The 24,363-nt window shown below is 40.2% G+C and overlaps 1 protein-coding gene across 2 annotated transcripts in view; it reads left to right on the top strand.

Moving 5' to 3' along the window:
• The window catches only part of commd1 (copper metabolism (Murr1) domain containing 1), a 122,801-nt gene extending 98,706 nt beyond the window's left edge, over positions 1 to 24,095 (top strand). For both annotated transcript variants that reach the window (XM_072581611.1, XM_072581610.1), the window contains exon 3: positions 23,116 to 24,095. In XM_072581611.1, the coding sequence (XP_072437712.1) occupies positions 23,116 to 23,147 (32 nt within the window). In that variant the 3' untranslated portion in view covers positions 23,148 to 24,095. The remainder of the gene's footprint in view (positions 1 to 23,115) is intronic.
• Positions 24,096 to 24,363: the final 268 nt, after the last annotated feature.

Here is a 24,363-nt window from a genome sequence, read left to right as displayed (position 1 = left end):
TACCCAACTACCTGGTGTCATCATTAAAAGTGTGCTGCTTGTAATACATTTCTGAATTTGAGCACAATCTTGATATTTAAATCTTATTTGTTTCTTATAGGCCCATTATTTAAGTGACATTTTACAATATGCAACTTGTCTTAAATTATTGGTTGTGTTGCCAGACTGTCTTTGCATGGGTAGGCACTGTTATTTCATTGATGTTAACTGTGGGTGAGGTGCGTTTAATTCATAACTCTCAGATTTATCTGTTGGTTCATTGCAAATAAACTTGTGCATGAGCCTTTAACCAGAGAAATTTAGTACAGTTACGTTCAGCCCTGACCTCACCATGCACAGACATACTTTGCAACAAGAGCGTCTGGCTAACCATCTGGAAACATGCGTCCAGCCTCTGGATGTTCAGGTCATTTACAGTATCATCACCTCCGATGTGAGCAGCTACCTCAACAGAGATCAGAGACAAAAATATTTATAGAGAAGTAAAGCAAAATGCTGTGGCTACTGGAAATCTGAATTAAGAACAGAAAATGCTGGAAATAGTGGGCAGCATTTGCAGGAAAAGAAAGAAAACATTTTCAGTGTGTTGACCTTTTCATCAGATCAAGCAAAATATCTAATTGTTTTAATTGCCTTCAGCAGAAATGTGTTTTTCAGGGATTTCTCTTTGAGTAAATTTGAGAAGGTGCCAGGCAGATTATTAATTAGTAATGAGTTGAAGGGTTATGGAGAAAAAGTAGGAAAGGAGTTGAGGTGGAGATGAGATTAGCCACGATCACATTAAATTGTAGAGCATTATCAAGGTTGGATTCACTCACTACACCTGCTCCTCGTCCTTCTGTATAAAAAGAAGGGTTTGACACAACCCTGCTTCTGCTTCAAAACTTGATTAACCAACAGAGAATCTTCAATGTTCATTTTAAATGAATCTGACTGAAGAGCTTTCACTTGTAGTTTGTGATAGTACACTTGGGTAACGATTTTTTTTTTTAGGCGAAAGTGAGTACTGCAATGCTGGAGATTAGAGTCAAGATTAAAGTGGTACTGGAAATGCACAGTAGGTCAGGCAGCATCCGAGGATCAGGAAAATTGACGTTTCGGAATGGAGAAGGTTTCCTGTCCGAAACGTTGATTTTCCTGCTCGGACGCTGCCTGACCTACTGTGCATTTCCAGAACCACTCTAATCTTGACTCTAATATTTTTTATTTTACTATGCCTTTGTTCCAATTGTTTTTGCAACAGCTTTGTAAACTGTTCATGATATCACCATGTGTCCTATTATGCTGCGTTGCATTTCAATTAAGTGGAAGATCTCTCCAAATACTTTATAGGGAAGAACTATTCCAAGCAGAATTAAATCACGATTTTTTAAAAGTGTAATTAGTAAGAATTCTAAATTCTAGCATCAGCCACCTAGAGAGAGGCAAGAGGGTATAAATTTAAAATGCACTTAAGATAATCAGAAATAATGAGTAATATACTCGTGCTATTTTAACAATCGACATTACAGAAGAGGCTTTTGTTTCATGCAGTTTTCATAGCATTCTGGATTGAAGCTGTCATTAATTACAAAGTATTTCCAACAGGCCATTTGGCTTAATGGGTCTTTATTGATGTTTATGCTGTACAGGAAACTCTCTTCCATTTTCCTTTCCTTTCCAACATGCCATATCCTTAAAGTCCATTCAGTAGAGACCTTTAAACTAAAAGTTGTAATTTCCCTGTTGATATTGATTCAACTCTATTTCCTTCGTAGTTTTGTGAGGTTTTTCCCTCTTTCTGTTTTTTAAAAAAAGTGTCTGTCAGTCTTTGAAAAAATTATTAATGAAGTGGTTGCCAAATGCACATTTTGGTTAAAGTTAAGATTTGCATCTTGCCCCTTGACATAGAACTACCTTTTAGATGTGCATATATTAAAGTTTGGTTTCTGAGGCCAGACTTGGAGTTAAAAAAAAAAGTAAGGGATAGATTTGTGTTGTTTCTTTTTTGCAATTCATTCATTGGATGTGGCATTACCTGTTAGACTGCATTTATTGCTGGAGAATAGATGAGCAAATTACTGCCGATGCTAGAATCTGCAGTGAAAACAAAAATTACTGAAGATCACAGCAGGTCAGGCAGCATCCGTGAAGAGAGAGCAAGCTAATGTTTTGAGTCTAGATGCTGTGATGAAGAGGCATCTGGACTCAACGTTAGCTTGCTTTCTCTCCACAGATGCTCCATGACCCACTGTGATCTTGAGCATTTTTTTTTGTTTTATGATGAATAAACTGATTGGATTGTTGTACACAGTGCTGATATGGATGCCATACAATGTAAGAGCAGAAGTAAGCCATTCAGCCTCTCAGGTCTTCTCCATCACTAAGCGAGGTCAAGGCTGATCTGATATCCCTCAACTCCACATTACTGCTTTATCTCCATTACCTGTAATTCCCTTACTGATTAAAATATATATCATAGCCTTGAATATAAGGAACTTGGATGCTAGCCTTTTGCAACTCATGTTTGAAGATATTCAAATTCTTCATGCCAAAGTGTACAACCTTCATTTTCCCACATGGTACTCTCTCCAACAAGTTTTTGCCCACTTCCTTAAGCACTCTTCATCCCTCTGCATTCTCTAATTCTATATCTAAGCTAATATACTACCTTCAACACCAAAATAAGGTACTTAATAAGGGAATAGCCCAACATATACTTTCTCAAAAGCCTTCTGAAAATCCAAATGGCCGCCTCGTAATGACTTTGACCCTATGTATCATTAATTGTTGGCTTTTTGGTGGGGATTCTAATTTTAAAATAAATTCTTTAGTTGGATATGAACATTGCTGACTGAGCCACCATTTACTGGCCATCCACAGTTGCACTTTGGAAGGTGTGGTGAGCTGCTTTCTTGATGTGGTATAAATTAACAGCGTGATCTCATTTCAAAAGTAATGACTACTGTGATATTAATTTTAATGGGCAGTAGTGATGTAGATTCTGAGGTGCTGCTTATTTATGCAGGACTGGAAAACTCTACACGCTGCATTCTGTGTTGTCACTTTCACGTGCTGGAAATTACACCAGTAAGCGTCGAGGTCACAAGAATCGAAACCTTCCTTACTTTTTCGTACACTTGTACATATGAAGGGATTTGTCATTTTGGTTAAACTTAATTGCAATGCATCTATGTCGAGCTGTTTAGATGCTTATAATGAAAATAACAATGATAGACACTTGAATATATATTTTGTATATACACAATCACATGCCTTACAGCACTAGAGTTCAATTCCCGTCTCAGGCAACTGTCTGTGTCAAGTTTGCACATTCTCCCCGTGTCTGCGTGGGTTTCCTCCGGGTGCTCCAGTTTCTTCCCACAGTCCAAACATGTGCAGGTTAGGTGAATTGGCCATTCTAAATTGCCTGTAGTGTTAGGTGTAGGGGAATGGGTCTGGGTGGGTTGCTATTCGGAGGGTCAGTGTGGACTTGTTGGGCAAAAGGGCCTGTTTCCACACTGTAAGTAATCTGATCTAATCTAATCACCTTTTAAGTCTTCTAAATAAAACAATTCTGAAATGAGGTCAATATTTTCATTTAAGATCATAAACCTGAAATTTAAATGTTTTTCTTTGCTTGTATTTTGTGGGTTTTATTCCAAATTTCCCACATATGCAGGGTTTTTACTTTGCAGAACCTTTTTTAGAGTCATAGAGATGTATAGCATGGAAACAGACCTTTCAGTCCAACCCGGCCATGCTGACCAGATATCCCAACCTGCCAGCACCCGGCCCATATCTCTCCAAACCCTTCCTATTCATGTACCCATCCAGATGCCTTTTAAATATTGCAATTGTACCTTACTCCACCATTTCCTCTGGCAGCTCATTCCATACATGTACCACCCTCTGTGTGAAAAGGTTGCCCCTTAGGTCTCTTTTATATCTTTCCCCACTCACCCGAAGCCAATGCCCTCTAGTTCTGTACACCCCGACCTCAGGGAAAAGACTTTGTCTATTTATCTTATCCATGCCCCTCATAATTTTGTAAACCTCTGTAAGGTCTCCCCTCAGCCTCTGACGCTCCAGGGAAAACAGCCCCAGCCTGTTCAGCCACTCCCCATAGCTCAAGTCCTCCAACCCTGGCAACATCCTTGTAAATCTTTTCTGAACCCTTTCAAGTTTCACAACATCTTTCTGATAGGAAGGAGACCAGAATTGCATGCAGTATTCCAACAGTGGCCTAACCAATGTCCTGTACTCAATAATCTGACCAATAAAAGAAAGCACCAAACGCCTTCTTCACTATCCTATCTACCTGCGACTCAATTTTTAAGGAGCTATGAACCTGCAGTCCAAGATCTCTTTGTTCAGCAACACTCCCTAGGACCTTACCATTAAGTGTATAAGTCCTGCTAAGATTTGCTTTCCCAAAATGTAGCACCTCGCATTTATCTGAATTAAACTCCATCTGCCACTTCTCAGGCCATTGGCCCATCTGGTCAAGATCCCATTGTAATCTGAGGTAACCCTCTTCGCTGTCCACTACACCTCCAATTTTGGCCTCATCTGCAAACTTACTAACTGTACCTCTTATGCTCGCATCCAAATCATTTAAGTAAATGACAAAAAGTAGATGACCCAGCACCGATCCTTGTGGCACTCCACTGGTCGCAGGCCTCTAGTCTGAAAAACAACCCTCCACCACTGCCCTCTGTCTTCTACCTTTGAGCCAGTTCTGTATCCAAATGGCTAGTTCTGGCTTTATTCCGTGAGATCTAATCTTGCTAACCAGCCTTCCATGGGGAACCTTGTCGAACGCCTTACTGAAGTCCATATAGATCACATCTACTGCTCTGCCCTCATCAATCTTCTTTGTTACTTCTTCAAAAAACTCAATCAAGTTTGTGAGACATGATTTCCCACGCACAAAGCCATGTTGACTATCTCTGATCAGTCCTTGCCTTTCCAAATACATGTACATCCTGTCCCTCAGGATTCCCTCCAACAAAATGGGCGGCACGGTGGCACAGTGGTTAGCACTGCTGCCTCTCAGTGCCAGAGACCTGGGTTCCATTCCTGCCTCGGGCAACTCACTGTGTGGAGTTTGCACATTCTCCCCGTGTCTGTGTGGGTTTCCTCCGGGTGTTCTGGTTTCCTCCCACAGTCCAAAAAAAAATGTGTTGGTTAGGTGAATGGGCCATGCTAAATATAGCCTGTAGTTTTAGGTGAAGGGGGTAAATGTAGGGGAATGGGTCTGGGTGCGTTGCTCTTCAGAGGATCGGTGTGGACTTGTTGGGCTGAAGGGCCTGTTTCCACACTGTAAGTAATCTAAAAAAAACTTTAAAAAAACTTGCCCACCACTGACATCAGGCTCACTGGCCTATAGTTCCATGGCTTATCCTTACCACCCTTCTTAAATGTTAGCCAACCTCCAGTCTTTCGGCACCTTATCTGTGACTATCGATGATACGAATATCTCAGCAAGAGGCCCAGCAATCACTTCTCTAGCTTCCCACAGAGTTCGAGGGTAGACCTGATCAGGTCCTGGGGATTTATGCACCTTTATGCGTTTCAAGACATCCAACACTTCCTCTTCTGTAATTTGGACATTTTGCAAGGTGTCACCATCTGTTTCCCTCCAGTCTATATCTTCCATATCCTTTTCCACAGTAAATACTGATGAAAAATACTTGTTTTCTACCTCTCCCATTATCTGCGGCTCCACACAAAGGCTGCCTTGCTGATCTTTGAGGGGCCCTATTTACTCCCTAGTTACGCTTTTGTCCTTAACATATTTGTAAAAACCCTTTGGCTTCTCCTTAATTCTATTTGCTAAAGCTGTCTCGTGTCCCCTTTTTGCCCTCCTACTGCCTTTATACTCTTCTCAGGATTCACTCGATCTATCCTGTCTATATCTTACATATGCTTCCTTCTTTTTCTTAACCAAACCCTCAATTTCATCAGTCATCCAGCATTCCCTATACCTACCAGCCTTTCCTTTCACCCTAATAGGAATATACTTTCTCTGGATTCTCGTTATCTCATTTCTGAAGGCTTCCCGTTTACCAGCCGTCCCTTTACCTGCGAACATGTGCCCCCAATCAGCTTTCAAAAGTTCTTGCTTAATCCCGTCAAAATTGGCCTTTCTCCAATTTAGAACTTCAACTTTTAGATCTGGTCTATCCTTTTCCATCACTATTTTAAATCTAATAGAATTATGGTCGCTAGCCCCAAAGTGCTCCCCCAGTGACATCTCAATCATCTGCCCTGCCTTATTTCCCGAGAGTAAATCAAGTTTTGCACCTTCTGTACTAGGTACATCCACATACTGAATCAGAAAAGTTTCTTGTATGCACTGAACAAATTCCTCTCCATCTAAACCCTTAACACTATGGCAGCCCTAGTCTATGCTTGGCAAGTTAAAATCCCCTACCATAACTACGCTATTATTCTTACAGATAGCTGAGATCTCCTTACAAATTTGTTTCTCAATTTCCCTCTGACTATTCGGGGGTCTATAATACAATCCCAATAAGGTGATCATCCCTCTCTTATTTCTCAGTTCCATCCAAATAACTTCACTGGATGTATTAATGGGAATATCCTCCCTTAGCACAGCTGTAATGCTATCCCTTATCAAAAATGCCACTCCCCCTCCTCTTTTGCCCCCCTTTCTATCCTTCGTGTAGCATTTGTATCCTGGAACATTAATCTGCGAGTCCTGCCCATCCGTGAGCCATGTTCCTGTAATTGCTATGATATCCCAGTCCCATGTTCCTAACCATGCCCTGAGTTAATCTGCATTCCCTGTTAGGCCCCTTGCATTGAAATAAATGTAGTTTAATTTATTAATCCTACCTTGTCTCTGCCTGCCCTGACTGTTTTACTCACTTCTGTTCTCAACTGTATCAGTCTCAGATTGACCTCTTTCCTGACTATCTCCCTTGGACCCACGCCACCCCCCCCCCCCCCCCCCCCCCCCCCCCCACCTTACTAGTTTAAATCCTCCCAAGCAGTTCGAGCAAATTTTCCTGCCAGTATATTAGTCCCCTTCCAATTTAGGTGCAATCTGTCCTTCTTGTACAGGTCACTTCTACCCCAAAAGAGATTCCAATGATCCAAAAATGTGAATCCTTCTCCTATACACCAGCTCCTCAGCCATGCATTCATCTGCTCTATCCTCCTATTCCTGCCCTCACTAGCTCGTAGCACCGGGAATAACCCAGATATTACTACTCTCGAGGACCTTCTTTTTAAATTCCTGCCAAATTCTCTGCAATCTCCCTTCAGAGTCTCAACCTTTTCCTTTCCTATGTTGTTGGTTCCAATGTGGACAATGACCTCTTGCTGGCCCCTCTCCCCCGTGAGAACATTCTGCACCCTCTCTGAGACATCCTTGATCCTGACACCAGGGAAGCAACACACCATTCTGCTTTTTCGTTGCTGGCCACAGAAATGCCTGTCTGTACCTCGGACTGGAGAATCCCCTAACAAGATTGATCTCTTGTAACCCAACGTACCCCTCGTTGCATTAGAACCAGTCTCAGTACGAGAAACTTGGCTGTTCATGCTATGTTCCTCTGAGACTCCGTCACCTCGTACATTTTCCAAAACAGCATACCTGTTTGAAATGGATATAGCCTCAAAAGACTCCTGCACTAGCTGCCTACCTCTCTTACCTTTCCTGGAGTTAACCCATCTATGTGACTGTATCTGAGACTTGCTCCGTTTCCTATAAAAGCTATCCATCACACACTGTTGCTGTTGCAAATTCCTCTTCGCTTCTAACTGTCTCTCCAACCGATCCATTTGATCTGCTAAGATTCACAACCAACAGCATTTATGGCAGATATAATCTGCAGTAACCCTTAAACTCTCGTTAAACTCCCACATCTAACAAGAAGCGCATATCACTACTAAAGACCATTTTGCTTCTTCACAATCTACCGACCCAGAAAATAACACCGTCTTATTCCGCTGCAAACACTGCCCCAGGTTAAATTACTAATTATGACTTATGCCTCTTGATTAAACTTAAAATATATCTTGAAAAGCCTATAATCAAGAAAAAAACCCACTCTACTCACTACTGCAGATTTTCTGTTGGACACCCTTAAAACAATACACCTATCTGCTTCTGTGCTGTGAACTTCGCCCAACAGTTCCTCCAAAATCAGTTGTGAATTTCATTGTTTGTTAATTTGAAAGTCTGTCTTTTCATTTGCCTATAGTAATGGGAGATTGATAATCCTGACCTCAATCTTAAATATGAACATCAATTGTCTTGCCACAGCAGGACTAGGTGAAGTGCTGACATCTCAGATCTGTTGGGAATCCAGAACACAAGACTTAGTCAGAGGTGAAAAATTGCTTGTGATGAGTCAAGGAGTTGATGGGTGAAGAGGAGGGATGCAGGTTGGAAAAAGTGTTTCTTAACTAGTGTCGGATTTCAAAAGGGTAAAGACAAGTTGGCCGAATGAGCAAACAGATTGCAAGTGAAGTTCTCTGCATCGAAAAGTGGTGATTTGTTTAAATTTGCTAAGAAGAACATGGAGAGACAGTATAAATAAGAGGTGAAACTTCAAAGGGGATGCAGGAGCAAAAGGATCTGGGGGGGGGGGGTATGTGTGCAGAAGTCATTACAGGTGATAGTTTAAATTGAGGGAGTTGTTAATAAAACATACTGCATCCTTGGTCTTAATAATTGAGGCATGGAATAAAAGATCAAGGAGGGTATTTTGAACTTTTATAAAGCATTAGATTGTCTGAGGGTGGAGTATTGTCTAATTCTGAATGCCATACTTGAGGAAGGTTGTGAAGACTACAGAGAGTGTGTGCAGAGGAGACTAATGAGAATGATAGAATGAATGAGAAACTTCATCGATCAAGACAGATTGGAGAGATCATGACAGTTTTCTTCAGAAGTGAAGATTGAAGACATTTAATTCAGGTATTCAACGTTGAGGGGTTCAAACAGTAAATGTGGAGAAATTGATTCTATTTGTGAAGGTTCAAGAAGAACAAGAGTACATTCACTTTTTGTAATTGGCAAAAATAGTGCCTCTGTGTGTTTTGGCGATAGATTTAATGAAACGTGCAAAAGTGAGCTAGACTGTTAATTGAAAAGGAAGAATGTGCAGGGTTATCGGGAGAAGGTCAGAAAATGCCGTAAATTAAATGCTCAGTTGGAGAACATGATTTGCAATTTTGTGACTGATAAACTTTGGTAGTGACATAGATGGGACTGCAAGAAGAGTGGAAACTATAAAAACAATGACTGGACTTAGTACACACAATGGTGAAACTCAAATTGTAGGGGAGGAAGGATAAATATATTGTCTGCTAAGAGACATGACAATAAATAATGACAAGACCAAGGAATCTAGAAATAACATAGGATGCAGTTTTGCTTTGCAGACATCTGAAACAGTTGTTTGCATGTGTGTATTACTCCATCTTATGTGTCACTTGTTTTCAGTTACTCACATTTACATTAACACTTGCTTCACCTCCTTGAAGTGCTGATCATTTCAAATATTTGCATTAGATGCTTTCCATTTCCTCCCTAAAATGACACTTGGTTTTGTTCCTGTTAAACATGTGTAATTTTGGATACTCACTCTATTGTGCAATTCTATGATTTCTATTGTTAAGGTTATTTTTGATTTGCTTTCTAATTTTACGACATCAGCTTTGAACTGATTCCCACTCTTTTAAATTCACTATTCACACTGCATGGTTACTAACTGACTGTTTTTGCTAGACCAGCGAAAGTGCCTTTAAGGAATTCCAGTTTGTCAGACAAGAGTACATGATTCAAGTCTAACTATATGAGCATTCTAGTATACAAATGTTGTCGTTTAGAAATGACTGAGTTGTGATCAGGTGATTACCCTCTGGAATCTGCTTCAGTTACTGGTCAGTTTGTTTGCTGTGAAGGCTGGGGATAGGGGGCTGCATGGTTTGGGGTTCTGATTATTTTAGATGATGTCCTAATCCTTCCCTTGCCATTTTAAAGCCCTTCTTGACTCTCCGCTTTCGCTTTTAGGGCTTGTAAAATCCAGTTTATAATCTTAAAATACAAGCAGCATTCACTTTACAGCCCAGTTCTGAAATGCAGATATCAATTGGAGCTGACTGCTGAACAATACTTAGATTGAATTGAAAACTGCTGATCTGTCAGATGTGGACAAAAAAGATATATTTTTGAATATTGGTACAAAAAGACACATTTTGTTAAAGGTTTTCATCTTGCTGTCATCAGGCAATTCGTAAGAATATCAATCCCAAGGGAAATCCAACCATGAGAGAAGAGTACTGATTGGGTTGGTAAGGAGACTCCAGTTAATTGTCATTGTGCAAATTGTACTGCTGAATGTAAGATGAGATACTTTGACAGTTTTTGTTTCAGCAATACTTCAGTTTGTGTCATAAACGAACTATTTGAAATATAATCTGTCAGTAAGAGGTTTTAAAATTTTCTATTTAAATGGCTCTATTGTCACATCTTTTACCTCGGCATCCCAAACTATGATAATAGTTCTCTGTAAAATCATGGATACCGAGCTGGAAATGTTCACAATTGCTGGATATAGAATAGTGTGGTAATAGGGATATAATCTAAGTCATCAGGTGAGTACAACAGTACAGAATCTGTATTAACATATTTTTGGCTCAACAGCTATAAAGATCGCAAACCAAAGTGTTCACTTCCCTGGTAATGAATAAAGCAATTCTGGATCTTGTGGACTTTCCTAAAAACAGTATCCAAACCCAAAAAAAAATTGTTCGGGATACTTCATCAAATAGTAAATTGGAGTAAATACTCTAATCCAATTCGTGATTTGTAACCCATTTGTCAGCACTAGTTCATAGAATTGTTATAGCACAGAAGGAGGCAATTGGCTCATCATACTTCATGAAGAAGCGTTTTGACTCGTGCTACTCTCATCCCCACCTTGCTATTTCCCGGTGCATATTCTTCCTTTCCATATATTCCAATTCCCTCCATTGGAATGTGACACAGGTAGCTTTTATGAAAGTGTATTCCATCAGCAAATTTAAAATGTCATGTAGCCAAATTTGCTGATGCCCAAGATAGGCAGGATTATAGACGGTATACATAGCATCGAGTTGCAAAGGATATTAGACTAGGTGAATCAGCAAAAATGTGGCAGATGGATTTTAGTGTATGTAAGTGTGGGCTTATCCTTTTTAGGACTGCAAAAGGGTAGATCAGGTTAACCCTAGATGTTATGAAGTTAAATAAAGTGGATGCCCAAAGACAGATACTTTGGGTTCAGATGTGTAAACTTTGAAGTGCTATGAAAGGTGCAGAAACTAAACAGGAAAGCTGGCAGAATACTGCCTTTTATATCTAGAGGATGGAGTATAAGGATGCAGAAGTTTTGCTGTCCCATCATAAAACCCTGGTAAGACCCAGCTTGGTTTACTGAGAGAAGATCTGGGCACCACACCTTAGGAAGGACATATAGGTCTTGGAGGGAGTACAGTGTGAGGTTTATAAGAATTACACCTGGATTTACATTCTGAGGAGAGATTAGGACAAATTCGGATGATTTTCCCTCTGATTTCGAGGTTATGGGGTGATCTGATAGCAGTCTTCCAGATATTAACAGGAAACGTGGTAAAGATCAATTATTCCGACTCATCGGAGATTCTAGGACTGGGGGCATAATCTGAGAATTAGGGCCAGACCATTCAGGAGACATGTTATGAAGTACTTCTACACACAAAGGGTGACAGATGTTTCGAACTCTCTTCCACAAACAGCAATTGATCCTCGATCGGTTGTTACCTTTAAATCTGGGTGATACAAATGAAGTAAAGGGATTAAGGGACTTGGGCCAAAGGCAGGTATATGTAGTTAGGCCACAGATCAGCCATGATCTCATTAAATCGTGGAACAGGTTCAAAGGTTGGCCTTTTCTTGTTTCTGTGTTCCTGGAACCCAATCACTCTGTTTCTCCTTGCCTCTTTTTTTGTTTAGAAATTGCCTTAAATCTGTATCATCATGTTCTCAAACCTTTTATTGCAGCCTCCACTTCAGTGTGCACTGAATTTATCCCTTAAATCCCTGAGAGGCCAGACTTGTCTGTTGTAACTTGAATATATTCAAGGATCGAGTGTCATAATCATCTGGGATGCAGAATTTCAAAGATTCATAACCCTCAAGTAAACAAAATTCTCCTTATCTCACTGAATGATCCAAGTCTTTTTCCTGAATGTGATCCTGTAACCGAGATTTCCTCGACCTCTGCGTGGCCTGTCAAGCCCCTTCAGTCTTGAATGTTTCAATAAGATCACTTCTCATTCCCCTAAACTCAATACATTATAGACCAATTCACTCAGTCCTTTGTCAAATGTTAGCCTTCTCATCCCAGGAATCTATCCATAACATGTTTTTCTTCAGATTGGATAGAGGTGTTTAAAACTAGCAAGTGTCTTGATAGCGTGAGTCCTAAGTAACAGTTTCTACTAGCAAATGGATTGGTCACTGGAACAGGACTTCAAAATGATTGCCTCTGGTTATTTGACAATGTGAGAAATAAAATTGCACACTAAATTCAGAACAAAAGCAGGTCTGTGGAGAGAGAAACAGGGCTAAGTCCAATATGTTTCCTTCAGAACTCATGTCGCCAGTGAGTTGTTTAGATATGGAATGCACAAATCTGGAAGAGCATTAAATTAAATTGTAGCTTTCAAAAGAGATTTGGATAACTACTTTAAGGAGGTGACAAGTATTGGGTGATAGGGCAAGATCAGAGGAGTGCTGATCAGCTCAAATGAGGCACAGGCATAATGGGCTGAATGGCTTTTTCCTGTCCTGTATTATTCTTGATTCAGAAGTGCAAGAGACAAATGATACTCTTTCGAACTTGTCACATTGCCATAGCAGTTATAATACTTCGCTTATGTAACATAATATCATAGATAATAAATCATTCACTTCTTATTCATGTGACCATATATTCAAATCCCAAGCCAAAGTGTAGCTACATCTGTTCTGACCCTGATGAATGTTTTCTCAGCTTCTAACAAACCTATTTAATTGGTGACCTGCCAAAATCAAATATTTCACCTAGCAATAAAGATAAGACTCCCTTTGCCTCACTCCTGGATTAATGACAGAAATTTGTACACCAGGTAAAAGGTCACAGGTGCTGTATATTTATTCATGTACTGCTCGTGCATATCTCACTGTCTACTGTACACTGAAGCCAACATTTCACAATTCAAATGTGAATGAAAATGTGTTCATTTCCCTGATTTGATATAAAAGCCCCATGCAGTTTACAAATATCTCCTTTGTAAAGGATATTTTGAGTCTTAAGACACAAATCCTAAACTTTTTACCCAGGCATTGTGGGATCATCATGCAGTGTAGGCTGATTATGTAAATTTACTTCACTATTGCAATTATTATTCAAGAGCTTTTGCTCAATGAGGGCACATACATAACAAGACTCCTTATTATTTAATAAAAACACTATTTAAAGTGTAACAGCATCCCTGGCTAAAGCAACAATCTGAAAGGTTGATGATTCCCATTATTGTTAGCTGTTTATTCTTCTCTCAACCACTGCTGGATAGCATTGAGTTTTGATTAGCTTCTCGGAAAAGATCGGTCTTCCTGAAACATTGGCTAAATTCCATGAATAGAAACCAAAATCATATTTGTGACAAGTTCTGCTTGCAGTAGGTGTTTCTGTCTGTAGAGGAGAGTCCATCCGAATTTAGTGTTATAGTTTTGTAGTTTTGTATTGGGAACGTGGACCTTAAAGTGAAATTACAGTGTGGCTTTTATGCAGAATTGTTGAACCCACCAATAAAGAATTAAACTAGTGAGTTTTGAGAAGGTTTACAGCTCAGGTTGAGGTTCTGGATGTAGATTTGCTCACTGAGCAAACTAACCTTCCAGCTCAGCGAGCACACCTACATCCAAAACAATTAACCTGCTTAATGTAAGCACAGATAAAATACCAAGGGAGTTGAAATCTCAAAACAAAAGCAAAAGCTTCTGTAAATACTCAACAGTGCCGGCAAAGTTTGCAGAATCAGTGATCGGTTCATCAGCCTATGAATTTCACAGTAGTCCAAAGGAAGGGATCTTTGACTGTCGCTGCTGGACCAGTTGAGTATTTCCTTTGTTTTTGACCTGTATTTCCTGGCTAACAGTCAAACATGTAATTTGACCACCCACAGCCTGAACCCTGAATGCCTGGTGGCAGGTTCAGTTACAACATTTAATAGACATTTGGACAGATACATGGACAGGACTGGTTTAGAGAGATGGGCCAAACGCAGGCAAATAGGACTTGTTTAGTTTGGGAAACTTTGTTGGCATGGGCAAGTTGGACTGAAGGGTCTGTTTCCGTGCTGTATGAATTTGACTATATAACTAGAACCAAATCACAGAGGCAGTTGTATTTTCAGTCACCATGATGTGGGAGATGACCAAATTATAATAACATTAGTCCCATCCTCCATCAGTGTCAGTAATGGTGCTAATTGTCATATTAGTTTTCTTCCTAGTCTTGCAATGTAACTCAAACAACATGACTATTGTGCAAGTTATTAAAAGTTTCTAAGCCATTTGAACAAAGTTGTTTTTTTCAAAAGTGCAGAAATGAATCAACACTTTATTCCTTTACCGCACTTTTGCCCTCACTTTTTTTTTGTAACCACCTTGTGTCTTCTTTGTGACTTAATTTCCAACCTATCCCTATGTCTCCAGCAAATTTGGCAACCATGCCTTCCATCTGTGATGAAGCCACTCCTTTTCTAAGGTTATGCAGTCCTTGGCTCTTTTCAGAGAGGTCATGAATTACACAGTGTCTGAAAAGTCTGGAGGTGAAGGGTTTTAGGGCCAACTTGATAATAGCTAACAGACTGTCTTAGGCAGAAGGCTTTAAGTTTTTTTTTACATAAAACATGGGAGCAATGAAAGGGGGAGTGGCCAGTTCTCCCTGCTCAGCTTTTCTTTTTTTATCATTTTAAACAAAACATAATTTATTTACAAGATTACTAAATGAAACACAAACAACAGAAAGCCAAATATCAAATAACTTATCCTATCTGGAAACCCAACAGACTATCCCAATTAATTATGCTGTTCCAAATACTTCCAACAATCCCCATAAATACCCCTTGGCACAAAAGATAAAATCAAACACAAGCTCCTACAGGGTAGAAGTCAGAGCGAGAGAGTACCAGCCTGAACTTGCTTCTTTAGGTCCATCTGCCTTTCTTCACACGACTACTTTAAAAGCAAACAGAAAAGCTGAGCTGGGAGAACTGGCCAATCTCCTTTCATTGTCCATGAAAGCCTTCTGCCTGAGGCAGTCTCTGTTAGCTATTATCAAATTAGCCCTAAAAACCCTACAACTCCAGACCTTTTAGAGCGTGTTGTTATAACCTTTTCTGGGGGAAGGAAAGCCAAGAACTGCATAACCTCATTGAAGGAGATGCTTTGTCTCTCATCCCTTCACCTAAGGGAGTAATTACAGCCATGAGCAAAGTGAAAATTTCTGGTTTGATTTGATATTGTTTTGCATGAAGAACTTGAAGCAACATTCTCAGATTGTTTTTTAGAGCCGTAGAATAGAGTCCGAGAGAGGTACAGCACAGAAACAAACCCTTTGGTCCAACACACCCATGCCGACCAGATATCCTTACTTAATCTAGTCCTGTTTGCCAGCTCTTGGCCCATTTCACTTCAAATCCTTCCTATTTGTATACCCATCCAGATGCCTTTTAAATGTTGCAGTTGTACCAACCTCCACCACTTCCTTTGGCAGCTCATTCCATACACTCATCATGCTGTGTGCGAGAAAAAATTGCTCCTCATGTTCCTTTTATTATCTTTTCCCTCTCCCCTTAAACCTTTGCCCTCTAGTACTGGACTCCCCCACCCCAGGGAAAAGATTTTGTCTATTAACTCTATCCATGCCCTCATGATTTTATGAAAGTCTATAAGGTCACCCCTCAGCCTCCGACACTCTAGGGAAAGCAGCCCCAGCCTATTCAGCCTCTCCCTATAGCTCAAATCCTCCAACCCTGGCAACATCGTTGTAGATCTTTTCTGAACCCTTTCAAGTTTCACAACATCCTTCCTGTCGGAGGGAGACCAGAATTGCATGCAATATTCTAACAGTGGTCTCACCAATGTCCTGTACAGCTGCCACATGACTTCCCAATTCCTATACTCAATACTCTGACCAATAAAAGAAAACATAGCAAACACCTTTCTTCACTCCTACCTGCAACTCTACTTGGTTGTAATGTTTTTGTAATTATTTTAATTACAAAAACAGACTGGAACCAAAAGGATGCCTCCATTTCAGTCCAAATGTGAAGTTTACTCGTTTTCATCTCTTTAATTATTTTATTTGTTAGTGATTTTATGCAAAATCAATAGCACGAGAACAGGCTATTCAATCCAAATGGTCTCTAAAGCAAGGTGTGCCCGTGTTGTAGATAGCAGTTGTGTTCTACAGTATTATATCACAGGTTATCACATGGAATAGCATCAAACTGATGTATGTGATCAAGCTAATGTTTGTTTGGCTTGTGTTTTCAGCACCTGGCTGTACGGCTGAGAAGCATGTATGACTTTCAGCTGCCAGGGGAATAAATGTTTTTTTTCCATCTTTGCTGTCGACAGTGTATTAAGAGAATATTCTGATAGTTATATTCTGACAGCAGAAAAGCAGTATCTTGTCAGAGGCAGCACCCTCTGTTGGTGTTCTGCAAAGAGAGATTACTTCCTTGGCATGAGGGATGAAAAATGGTCCCATTCCCAAGGACTTAGTGTGTTGAGTTTACTGGTACCACTCTATAGGACATTCAAAACTGCTTCAAGAATGCTTGCAAGTGCCAGCATGTACGATTCACCTGGAGTCACTAATGAATGACAGGTGCTTCCTATGGGGCGACTGACCCACAATGAAGACCAGGGACTGCAGCGTTTGTCAAGAGCAGTTTCATGTGTGATAGAAGTTGGAGAAGCCGCCTTTCAATAACTGGCCTTTTCAACTATTAATAGAAGTTCTCCATGTGACGTCGTTCCCATCGGAAATGTTTGCTGTCAGTCCATCACTTTTATAGTTGGAAGGCTGCTGCATTCTATTACCTTGAATCATAAACACATACGACTGAGCAAGAAAATGAATAGTCTCGACTGGATAGACATTCTTTTTTGCATGCTGCAATAAAAGTATTGACAGCACTAAGAAAGAAGATATTACTGACGTTGTAAATGAAGTTTGTTTTTGCTGTCCACTGGTAAGAACACTTCATGAAAAGATGTTTTCTCTCCGTTTTAAAAAGGTGACTCATGATCTTCAAATGATCCCTGGTTCTAGATTCTTCCTCATGCAGAAATACCTTTTCAATCATCCTGCCAAGACCCTTCATGATTTTGTATGTTTCAACCAGTTAGTCTTCTGAATTCCAGTGAACACAAATTCAAAGATCGCTGGAAAAGCTCAGCAGGTCTGGCAGCATTTGTGGAAAGAAATCAGTTAACATTTCAGTGATTGACTTCCCCAGAACCCAGTGAATACAGGCCTAGCCTGCCCAATCTTTCCTCATAAGACAACCTGTCCATTCCAAGAGTTACTCTGGTAAACCTTCCTCCAACACATTTGCATCCTTCCTTAAACAACATGACCAATATGGTGCACAATACTCCAGATGTGGTCTCACCAGTGCTCTGTATCCCAGAAGGATAACCTCCCAAGTTCAGCTCCTCTAACAAAAACCCAAAAGCCTTCTGTCAGCTTTTCTAATTACTTGCTGTACCTGCATACTGTCTGTGCTTTTGTGCACCTCAGAGCTCTGAAATCTCTCAGCATTTAGATAGTGTGCTGCTTTTATTCCTTCTGCCAAAATGGATAATTTCACCTTTTCCCATATTGTATGTGATTTGCTACATCTTTTTTTATATATTTATATATTTTTGTAACCTCGTGTCCTTTTCTCAACTCACTTTCCTACATGCCTCTCTGTCATCAATAGATGTAGCAACCATACTGTCAGGCCCTTTATCTCAATCATACTTCTGTAAAATTGTAAATAATTGAGGTTCCAGCACAGATCCCTGTGGCACACAACTTGCAACCGGAAAAAAGACACATTTGTGTCTAATGGCAGCTTCCTGTTAGCCAGTCAGTCTTCTACCCCTTAAACCAAAAGCTTTTATTTTCCCACAGTAACCTTTGACCTGGTACCTTTATCGAATGCTTTTTGGAAATAGAGATACAGCCCATCAAGCCTTTATCAACAACATGTTACCTCTTCGAAGATCTCCAACAGATTGGTCAGACATGATTTTGCTTCCAAAAAAACCACATTGACTCTGGCTGATTACCTTGATCTTATCCAAGTGCCCAGCTCTAACTTCTTTAATAACAGCTTCGAGCATTATCCCTATAACAGGTGTTAAAGATAAAAATGTTTAGTCCTTGAATATCATGCATTCTAATAGAGTAAAAGGTTTATTAAGTAAATTTCACTGAATATTCTGTGTATCTTCTCAAAGGGGAAGTTTATCCTGTTGTGTGAAATTTCAGGAAAAAACATTTTGGAATCTTAAGTATATAAATGTTGAGATGTTTGGGAACATCCTGTAATTGAAATCCTAGCTAAAATACAATTCTGCTACAATTCTCAACAATCTCTCATGCTATGTCTTCCTCACCCATCGCTCCTACTCTCATACTCTTACTGGCTTCACCCCTCACCCTCATGGAACCCTTTTCCAAACTGTCTGATCCTCCAGTTCTCCTCCTGTTACTTCAGCCTCAACAGCTGTATTGACTTCAGCTCTATGCTGTGGAATTCCCTCCCCAAATCTTTCCTTCACCACACTCCCTCCCCCTTAAAACTTGCCTCAGGCCAACTCTTTAACCAAACATGTCAAAATATAACTTTTTAGCTTAGCTTCTATTAATATATTCAAACACCTTTTGAGATTTTTTTCTCTGTTAAAGGTACAATATAAATGTAACTTGTTAAATTAGGTTTCTTGACTAGTGTGTGTGGAGGATTTGCAGCTAATAGCTTTAAGAGTACAAATTTGTTTATTTAATCTGTGCTGAACATTGTGCTCTGATCACTCTGTTCTGTAAAATAAGGAGTCCTACTGATTTATGGAAAATAAATAGTATTTGTTTAATTTGTTCACATTTTTCATCCTGGGTTTTCTTTTGGCTCAGACAGATTTTACCTCTGATTTTGATTGAGTGTGGGTGTTTTATAAAATATCCCTGTTCAATCATTCCGCTATTTATTCTAGTGACCGCTGTGTGAATAAATCTGTGTTGCTTGCAGCTTGTTTTAGGTCTGCAGCAATGATGAGATTGTTACACTACAGCAGTGTCAGGAGATTTGTCATCTTGCTGTGGGCTCTCCTGCTGTTTACTTGGGTGAAAGCATCAATTGACTCTATTGTTGTCACTTTTATTTAAGAAAACTTAGTAGCCTTTAGAAAGTGGCAATTTTGTTTTAAAAATAGCTGCATTGCATGAAAAATCCATTGTGATAAAAGTATACTATGGGAGGTTGGTCAATAAATTAAAGGACATGGGAAGGGAGGTCATCTCATGGCAGAGATTAAGGATTGGCTAACCAATGGAAAACCAGGTGGAATAAGTGAATTCTGTTCTCGTGTTGGCAGACTGACTTGTGGAGTAGCACAAGGATCAATGCTCAGGCTCCAGCTATTCACAACACATCAATGATTTGGATGTAGAGATCAAATGTAATAATTTCAAGTTCAGAGGTGACATAAAGCTAGGTGTAAATGTGTTGCGAGGGGAATGTCAAGTTGCTTCAAGTGTATTTGGACAGATTTACTAAGTGGGGAGGGACATGGCAAATGGAATATAATGTGGGGGAAAAAAAAGGAAGGTTATCCCCTTTGGTACAAGGAACAGGTGTGCACAATATTTCTTAAATAGTGAGAGGTTGGAAAGTGTAGATGTACCAAGAGACTTGGGTGACCTTGTTGATAAGACACTGAAGGCACTAGGTGCAGCAAGCTGTTCGGGAGATTAATGAAATGCTAGCCTTAATTGCAAGAAGACTTGAGCGCAAGAATAATAGAACATAGAACATAGAACATAGAACAATACAGCACAGAACAGGCCCTTCGGCCCACGATGTTGTGCCGAACTTCTAACCTAGATTAAGCACCCATCCATGTACCTATCCAAATGCCGCTTAAAGGTCGCCAATGATTCTGACTCTACCTCTCCCACGGGCAGCGCATTCCATGCCCCCACCACTCTCTGGGTAAAGAACCCACCCCTGACATCTCCCCTACACCTTCCACCCTTCACCTTAAATTTATGTCCCCTTGTAACACTCTGTTGTACCCGGGGAAAAAGTTTCTGACTGTCTACTCTATCTATTCCTCTGATCATCTTATAAACCTCTATCAAGTCACCCCTCATCCTTCGCCGTTCCAACGAGAAAAGGCCGAGAACTCTCAACCTATCCTCGTACGACCTACTCTCCATTCCAGGCAACATCCTGGTAAATCTTCTCTGCACCCTCTCCAAAGCTTCCACATCTTTCCTAAAGTGAGGCGACCAGAACTGCACACAGTACTCCAAATGTGGCCTAACCAAAGTCCTGTACAGCTGCAACATCACCTCACGACTCTTGAATTCAATCCCTCTGCTAATGAACGATAATACTCCATAGGCCTTCTTACAAACTCTATCCACCTGAGTGGCAACCTTCAAAGATCTATGTACATAGACCCCAAGATCCCTCTGTTCCTCCACCTGACCAAGAACCCTACCATTAACCCTGTATTCCACATTCTTATTTGTTCTTCCAAAATGGACAACCTCACACTTGGCAGGGTTGAACTCCATCTGCCACTCCTCAGCCCAGCTCTGCATCATATCTAAGTCCCTCTGCAGCCGACAACAGCCCTCCTCACTGTCCACAACTCCACCTATCGTCCTATCATCTGCAAATTTACTGACCCACCCTTCGACTCCCTCATCTAAGTCATTAATAAAAATTACAAACAGCAGAGGACCCAGAACTGAACCCTGCGGAACTCCACTTGTAACTGGGCTCCAGGCTGAATATTTACCATCTACCACCACTCTCTGCCTTCGACCGGTTAGTCAGGTTTCTATCCAATGGGCCAAATTTCCCTCTATCCCATGCCTCCTGACTTTCCGCATAAGCCTACCATGGGGAACCTTATCAAATGCCTTACTAAAATCCATGTACACTACATCCACTGCTCTACCCTCATCCACATGCTTGGTCACCTCCTCGAAGAATTCAATGAGACTTGTAAGGCAAGACCTACCCTTCACAAATCCGTGCTGGCTGTCCCTAATCAAGCAGTGTCTTTCCAGATACTCGTAAATCCTATCCCTCAGTACCCTTTTCATTACTTTGCCTACCACAGAAGTAAGACTAACCGGCCTGTAATTCCCGGGGTTATCCCTATTCCCTTTTTTGAACAGGGGCACAACATTCGCTACTCTCCAGTCCCCTGGTACCACCCCCGTTGCCAGTGAAGACGAGAAGATCATTGCCAATGGTACTGCAATTTCCTCTCTTGCTTCCCACATAATCCTGGGATATATCCCGTCAGGCCCGGGGGACTTGTCTATCCTCAAGTTGTTCAAAATGTCCAACACATCTTCCTTCCTAACAGGTATCTCTTCTAGCTTAACAGTCCGTTTCACACTCTCCTCTTCAACAATACGGTCTCTCTCGTTCGTAAATACTGAAGAGAAGTACTTGTTCAAGACCTCTCCTATCTCTTCCGACTCAATACACAGTCTCCCACTACTGTCCTTGATCGGACCTACCCTCGTTCTCGTCATTCTCAGGTTTCTCACATACGCATAAAATGCCTTGGGGTTATCCTTGATCCTATCCGCCAAGGATTTTTCATGCCCTCTCTTAGCTCTCCTAATCCCTTTCTTCAGGTCTCTTCTGGCTATCCTGTATCCCTCCACTGCTCTGTCTGAACCTTGTTTCCTCAACCTTATGTAAGCCTCCTTCTTCCTCTTTACTAGACATTCAACCTCCCTCGTCAACCAAGGCTCCCTCACACGACCATTTCTTTCCTGCCTGATAGGTACATACATATCAAGGACACGTCGTATTTGCTCCTTGAAAAAGTTCCACATTTCCACCACATCCTTCCCTGACAGCCTATGCTCCCAACGTATGCTCCTCAAATCCTGTCTTAAGCATCGTAATTTCCCTTCCCCCAATTGTAAAATCTACCTTGTTGTGCGCACCTATCTCTCTCCATAACCATTGATTGCTTCAATTGTATAGGAACTTGTTTAGATTGTACCTGAAGAAATTGTTCATGTGTTCATGCTGGGCTTGTACTCCATAGAGTTTTAAAGCATGAGAGGTGATCTGATTGAAACTTAAGGAATAGACAGGCGAAGAGGTTTCTCAAGTTTGGGAGTGTAGAACTAGGGGACACAATTTAAAACTACAGGGAGGCCATTTAGGACTGACTAAAGGAGACTTTATTTACACAGAGAATTATGAATTTTTGGAATTCAGTATCTCTGTTTTGTACATTGGGATGAGGGTATTGTTGGCTCATGCCATCGTTGATCTTGAACCATTAATTACTGATTTTCTTTTATTGATTTCAAATTCCACCATCTGCTATTTTTTAAAATAGAGATGGCAAACTTCTGAATGCCATTGATGTGAAGGTTTATCAGCATAATAATGTAAAAACCAAGGCACTGGAATAGTTATCAGCCATGATTGTATTGTTTGGCAGAGCAGGTTTGATGGAGTGAATGCCCAACTCCTCCTTGTATCTTCCTTAGTAGCTTCCAAGCCTCTGAGAGAAATTGTCCACAATTTACAATCATTACCCAGTTGTCCTGACTGAAATTTGTGGAGGTAAAATTTGAATAGTCTCAGCTCTTACGAATGACTTCACATATCTGAAATCTTGTCTGTGTGATTCCAGTATAGTTGCTTCCCTATTGATGAAAGCAATAAAGCAAATAAATGTCCAGTGATTGATATTTAATCCTTTTATTTAATAATGATCATCACTCAGTGTCTTTCTTTTTTCTATCTTAGGAATCAGAATTTCTCTGCTTGGAGTTGAATGAGATCAAAGTGAACCAGCTCCTGAACAAACTAGCAGAAATTGAAAAAAGTATTAGTGCTCTGAGTTACATCAGCTGACATCGATGGAGATAAAGAAACTAAACAGATGGTAGTACCAACACCAATATGAGCACTAAATATCCCATCGAATTATGGAATATATGTATTACATTGGTTGGAGAATGGTCGGAACTGCAATGCAATTTTGAGTTTACTTAATGACAGCCTCTTATCTACCCACAGGCCTGAAGTAACAATGTCTGCCTCACTAATTCTTTCCTTACCATCTAGTATTTTTGTTGTAAATTGTACTGAAGATACAGCTTTTGATTTGGTATGTTTCACCTAAACCCTTCAGACATCACTAGCTAATTTAGAATCTTCTTTAGAATGTAAGTTTGCATTCAGCTGGGTTGGGAATGCAAGTCATCTTTCCCTTGTCTGTTGTCAAGAGGCTAAAGTTAAATTAGTTTAGATAGTCTCAACAGCTCGTTTCCTTATGAAACCTTGTCGGCAACATCTATATTAATTGGACAGTCATCTCAGAAAGATATAACGGGGTTTGAAGGGTGGTATGCTGGGGATTAATGTTGAGGTAAAGTTTTTGATGCTTAACTGGTCCAGGCTGTAGCCTGATGAGGGATGTTTGATGTTCAATCAATTTCATAAATCCGTTTTCTCACTTGACTACGGTCCCCATGAATACAGTATTGCATGTTGTCCTTATGAGGCTATATTTGGGATTTTGATGTTACTGGTACAAGCACACAAAACATTCTTCATTACAGGACCAGGATATTGAGGGCAAGTTATTTTGCTGTAAGAATATACAATTTTCATGCTTTATATGGGTTTCTTCAGAAAAACTTTTCAGTATCCTGTGTTTATATAACTCAATTACTTTACTATACATATACATGATCTGAATAAATGCTTGGAAAATGCAATAATCTTTGAATTGTATTGCTTATTACTAATTACCACACCAAGTGGGGTTACTAGGAAGGATTCCCCTTCTCAATCTCATCCTTTGCCTGAGGCGTGGTCACTGTCCAATTAAACCACCACCAGTCATGTCTCTCTAATGAGAGGACAGTGCTGAGGTCCTCTGGGAGGATACAATATTCCTAATTAACTGAAACAACAATTTCAGAATTGGATCAATCTAGTTTTTATGGTACTTATTAAACTGCTTTAATATACAGTTTTATAGATGAT

The sequence above is a fragment of the Chiloscyllium punctatum genome, chromosome 11 (assembly GCF_047496795.1).
Source record: "Chiloscyllium punctatum isolate Juve2018m chromosome 11, sChiPun1.3, whole genome shotgun sequence".
Lineage (NCBI taxonomy): Eukaryota > Metazoa > Chordata > Chondrichthyes > Orectolobiformes > Hemiscylliidae > Chiloscyllium > Chiloscyllium punctatum.
Note: the sequence above shows the minus strand (reverse complement) of the source record. Positions and strands in the feature narration are given on the sequence as shown.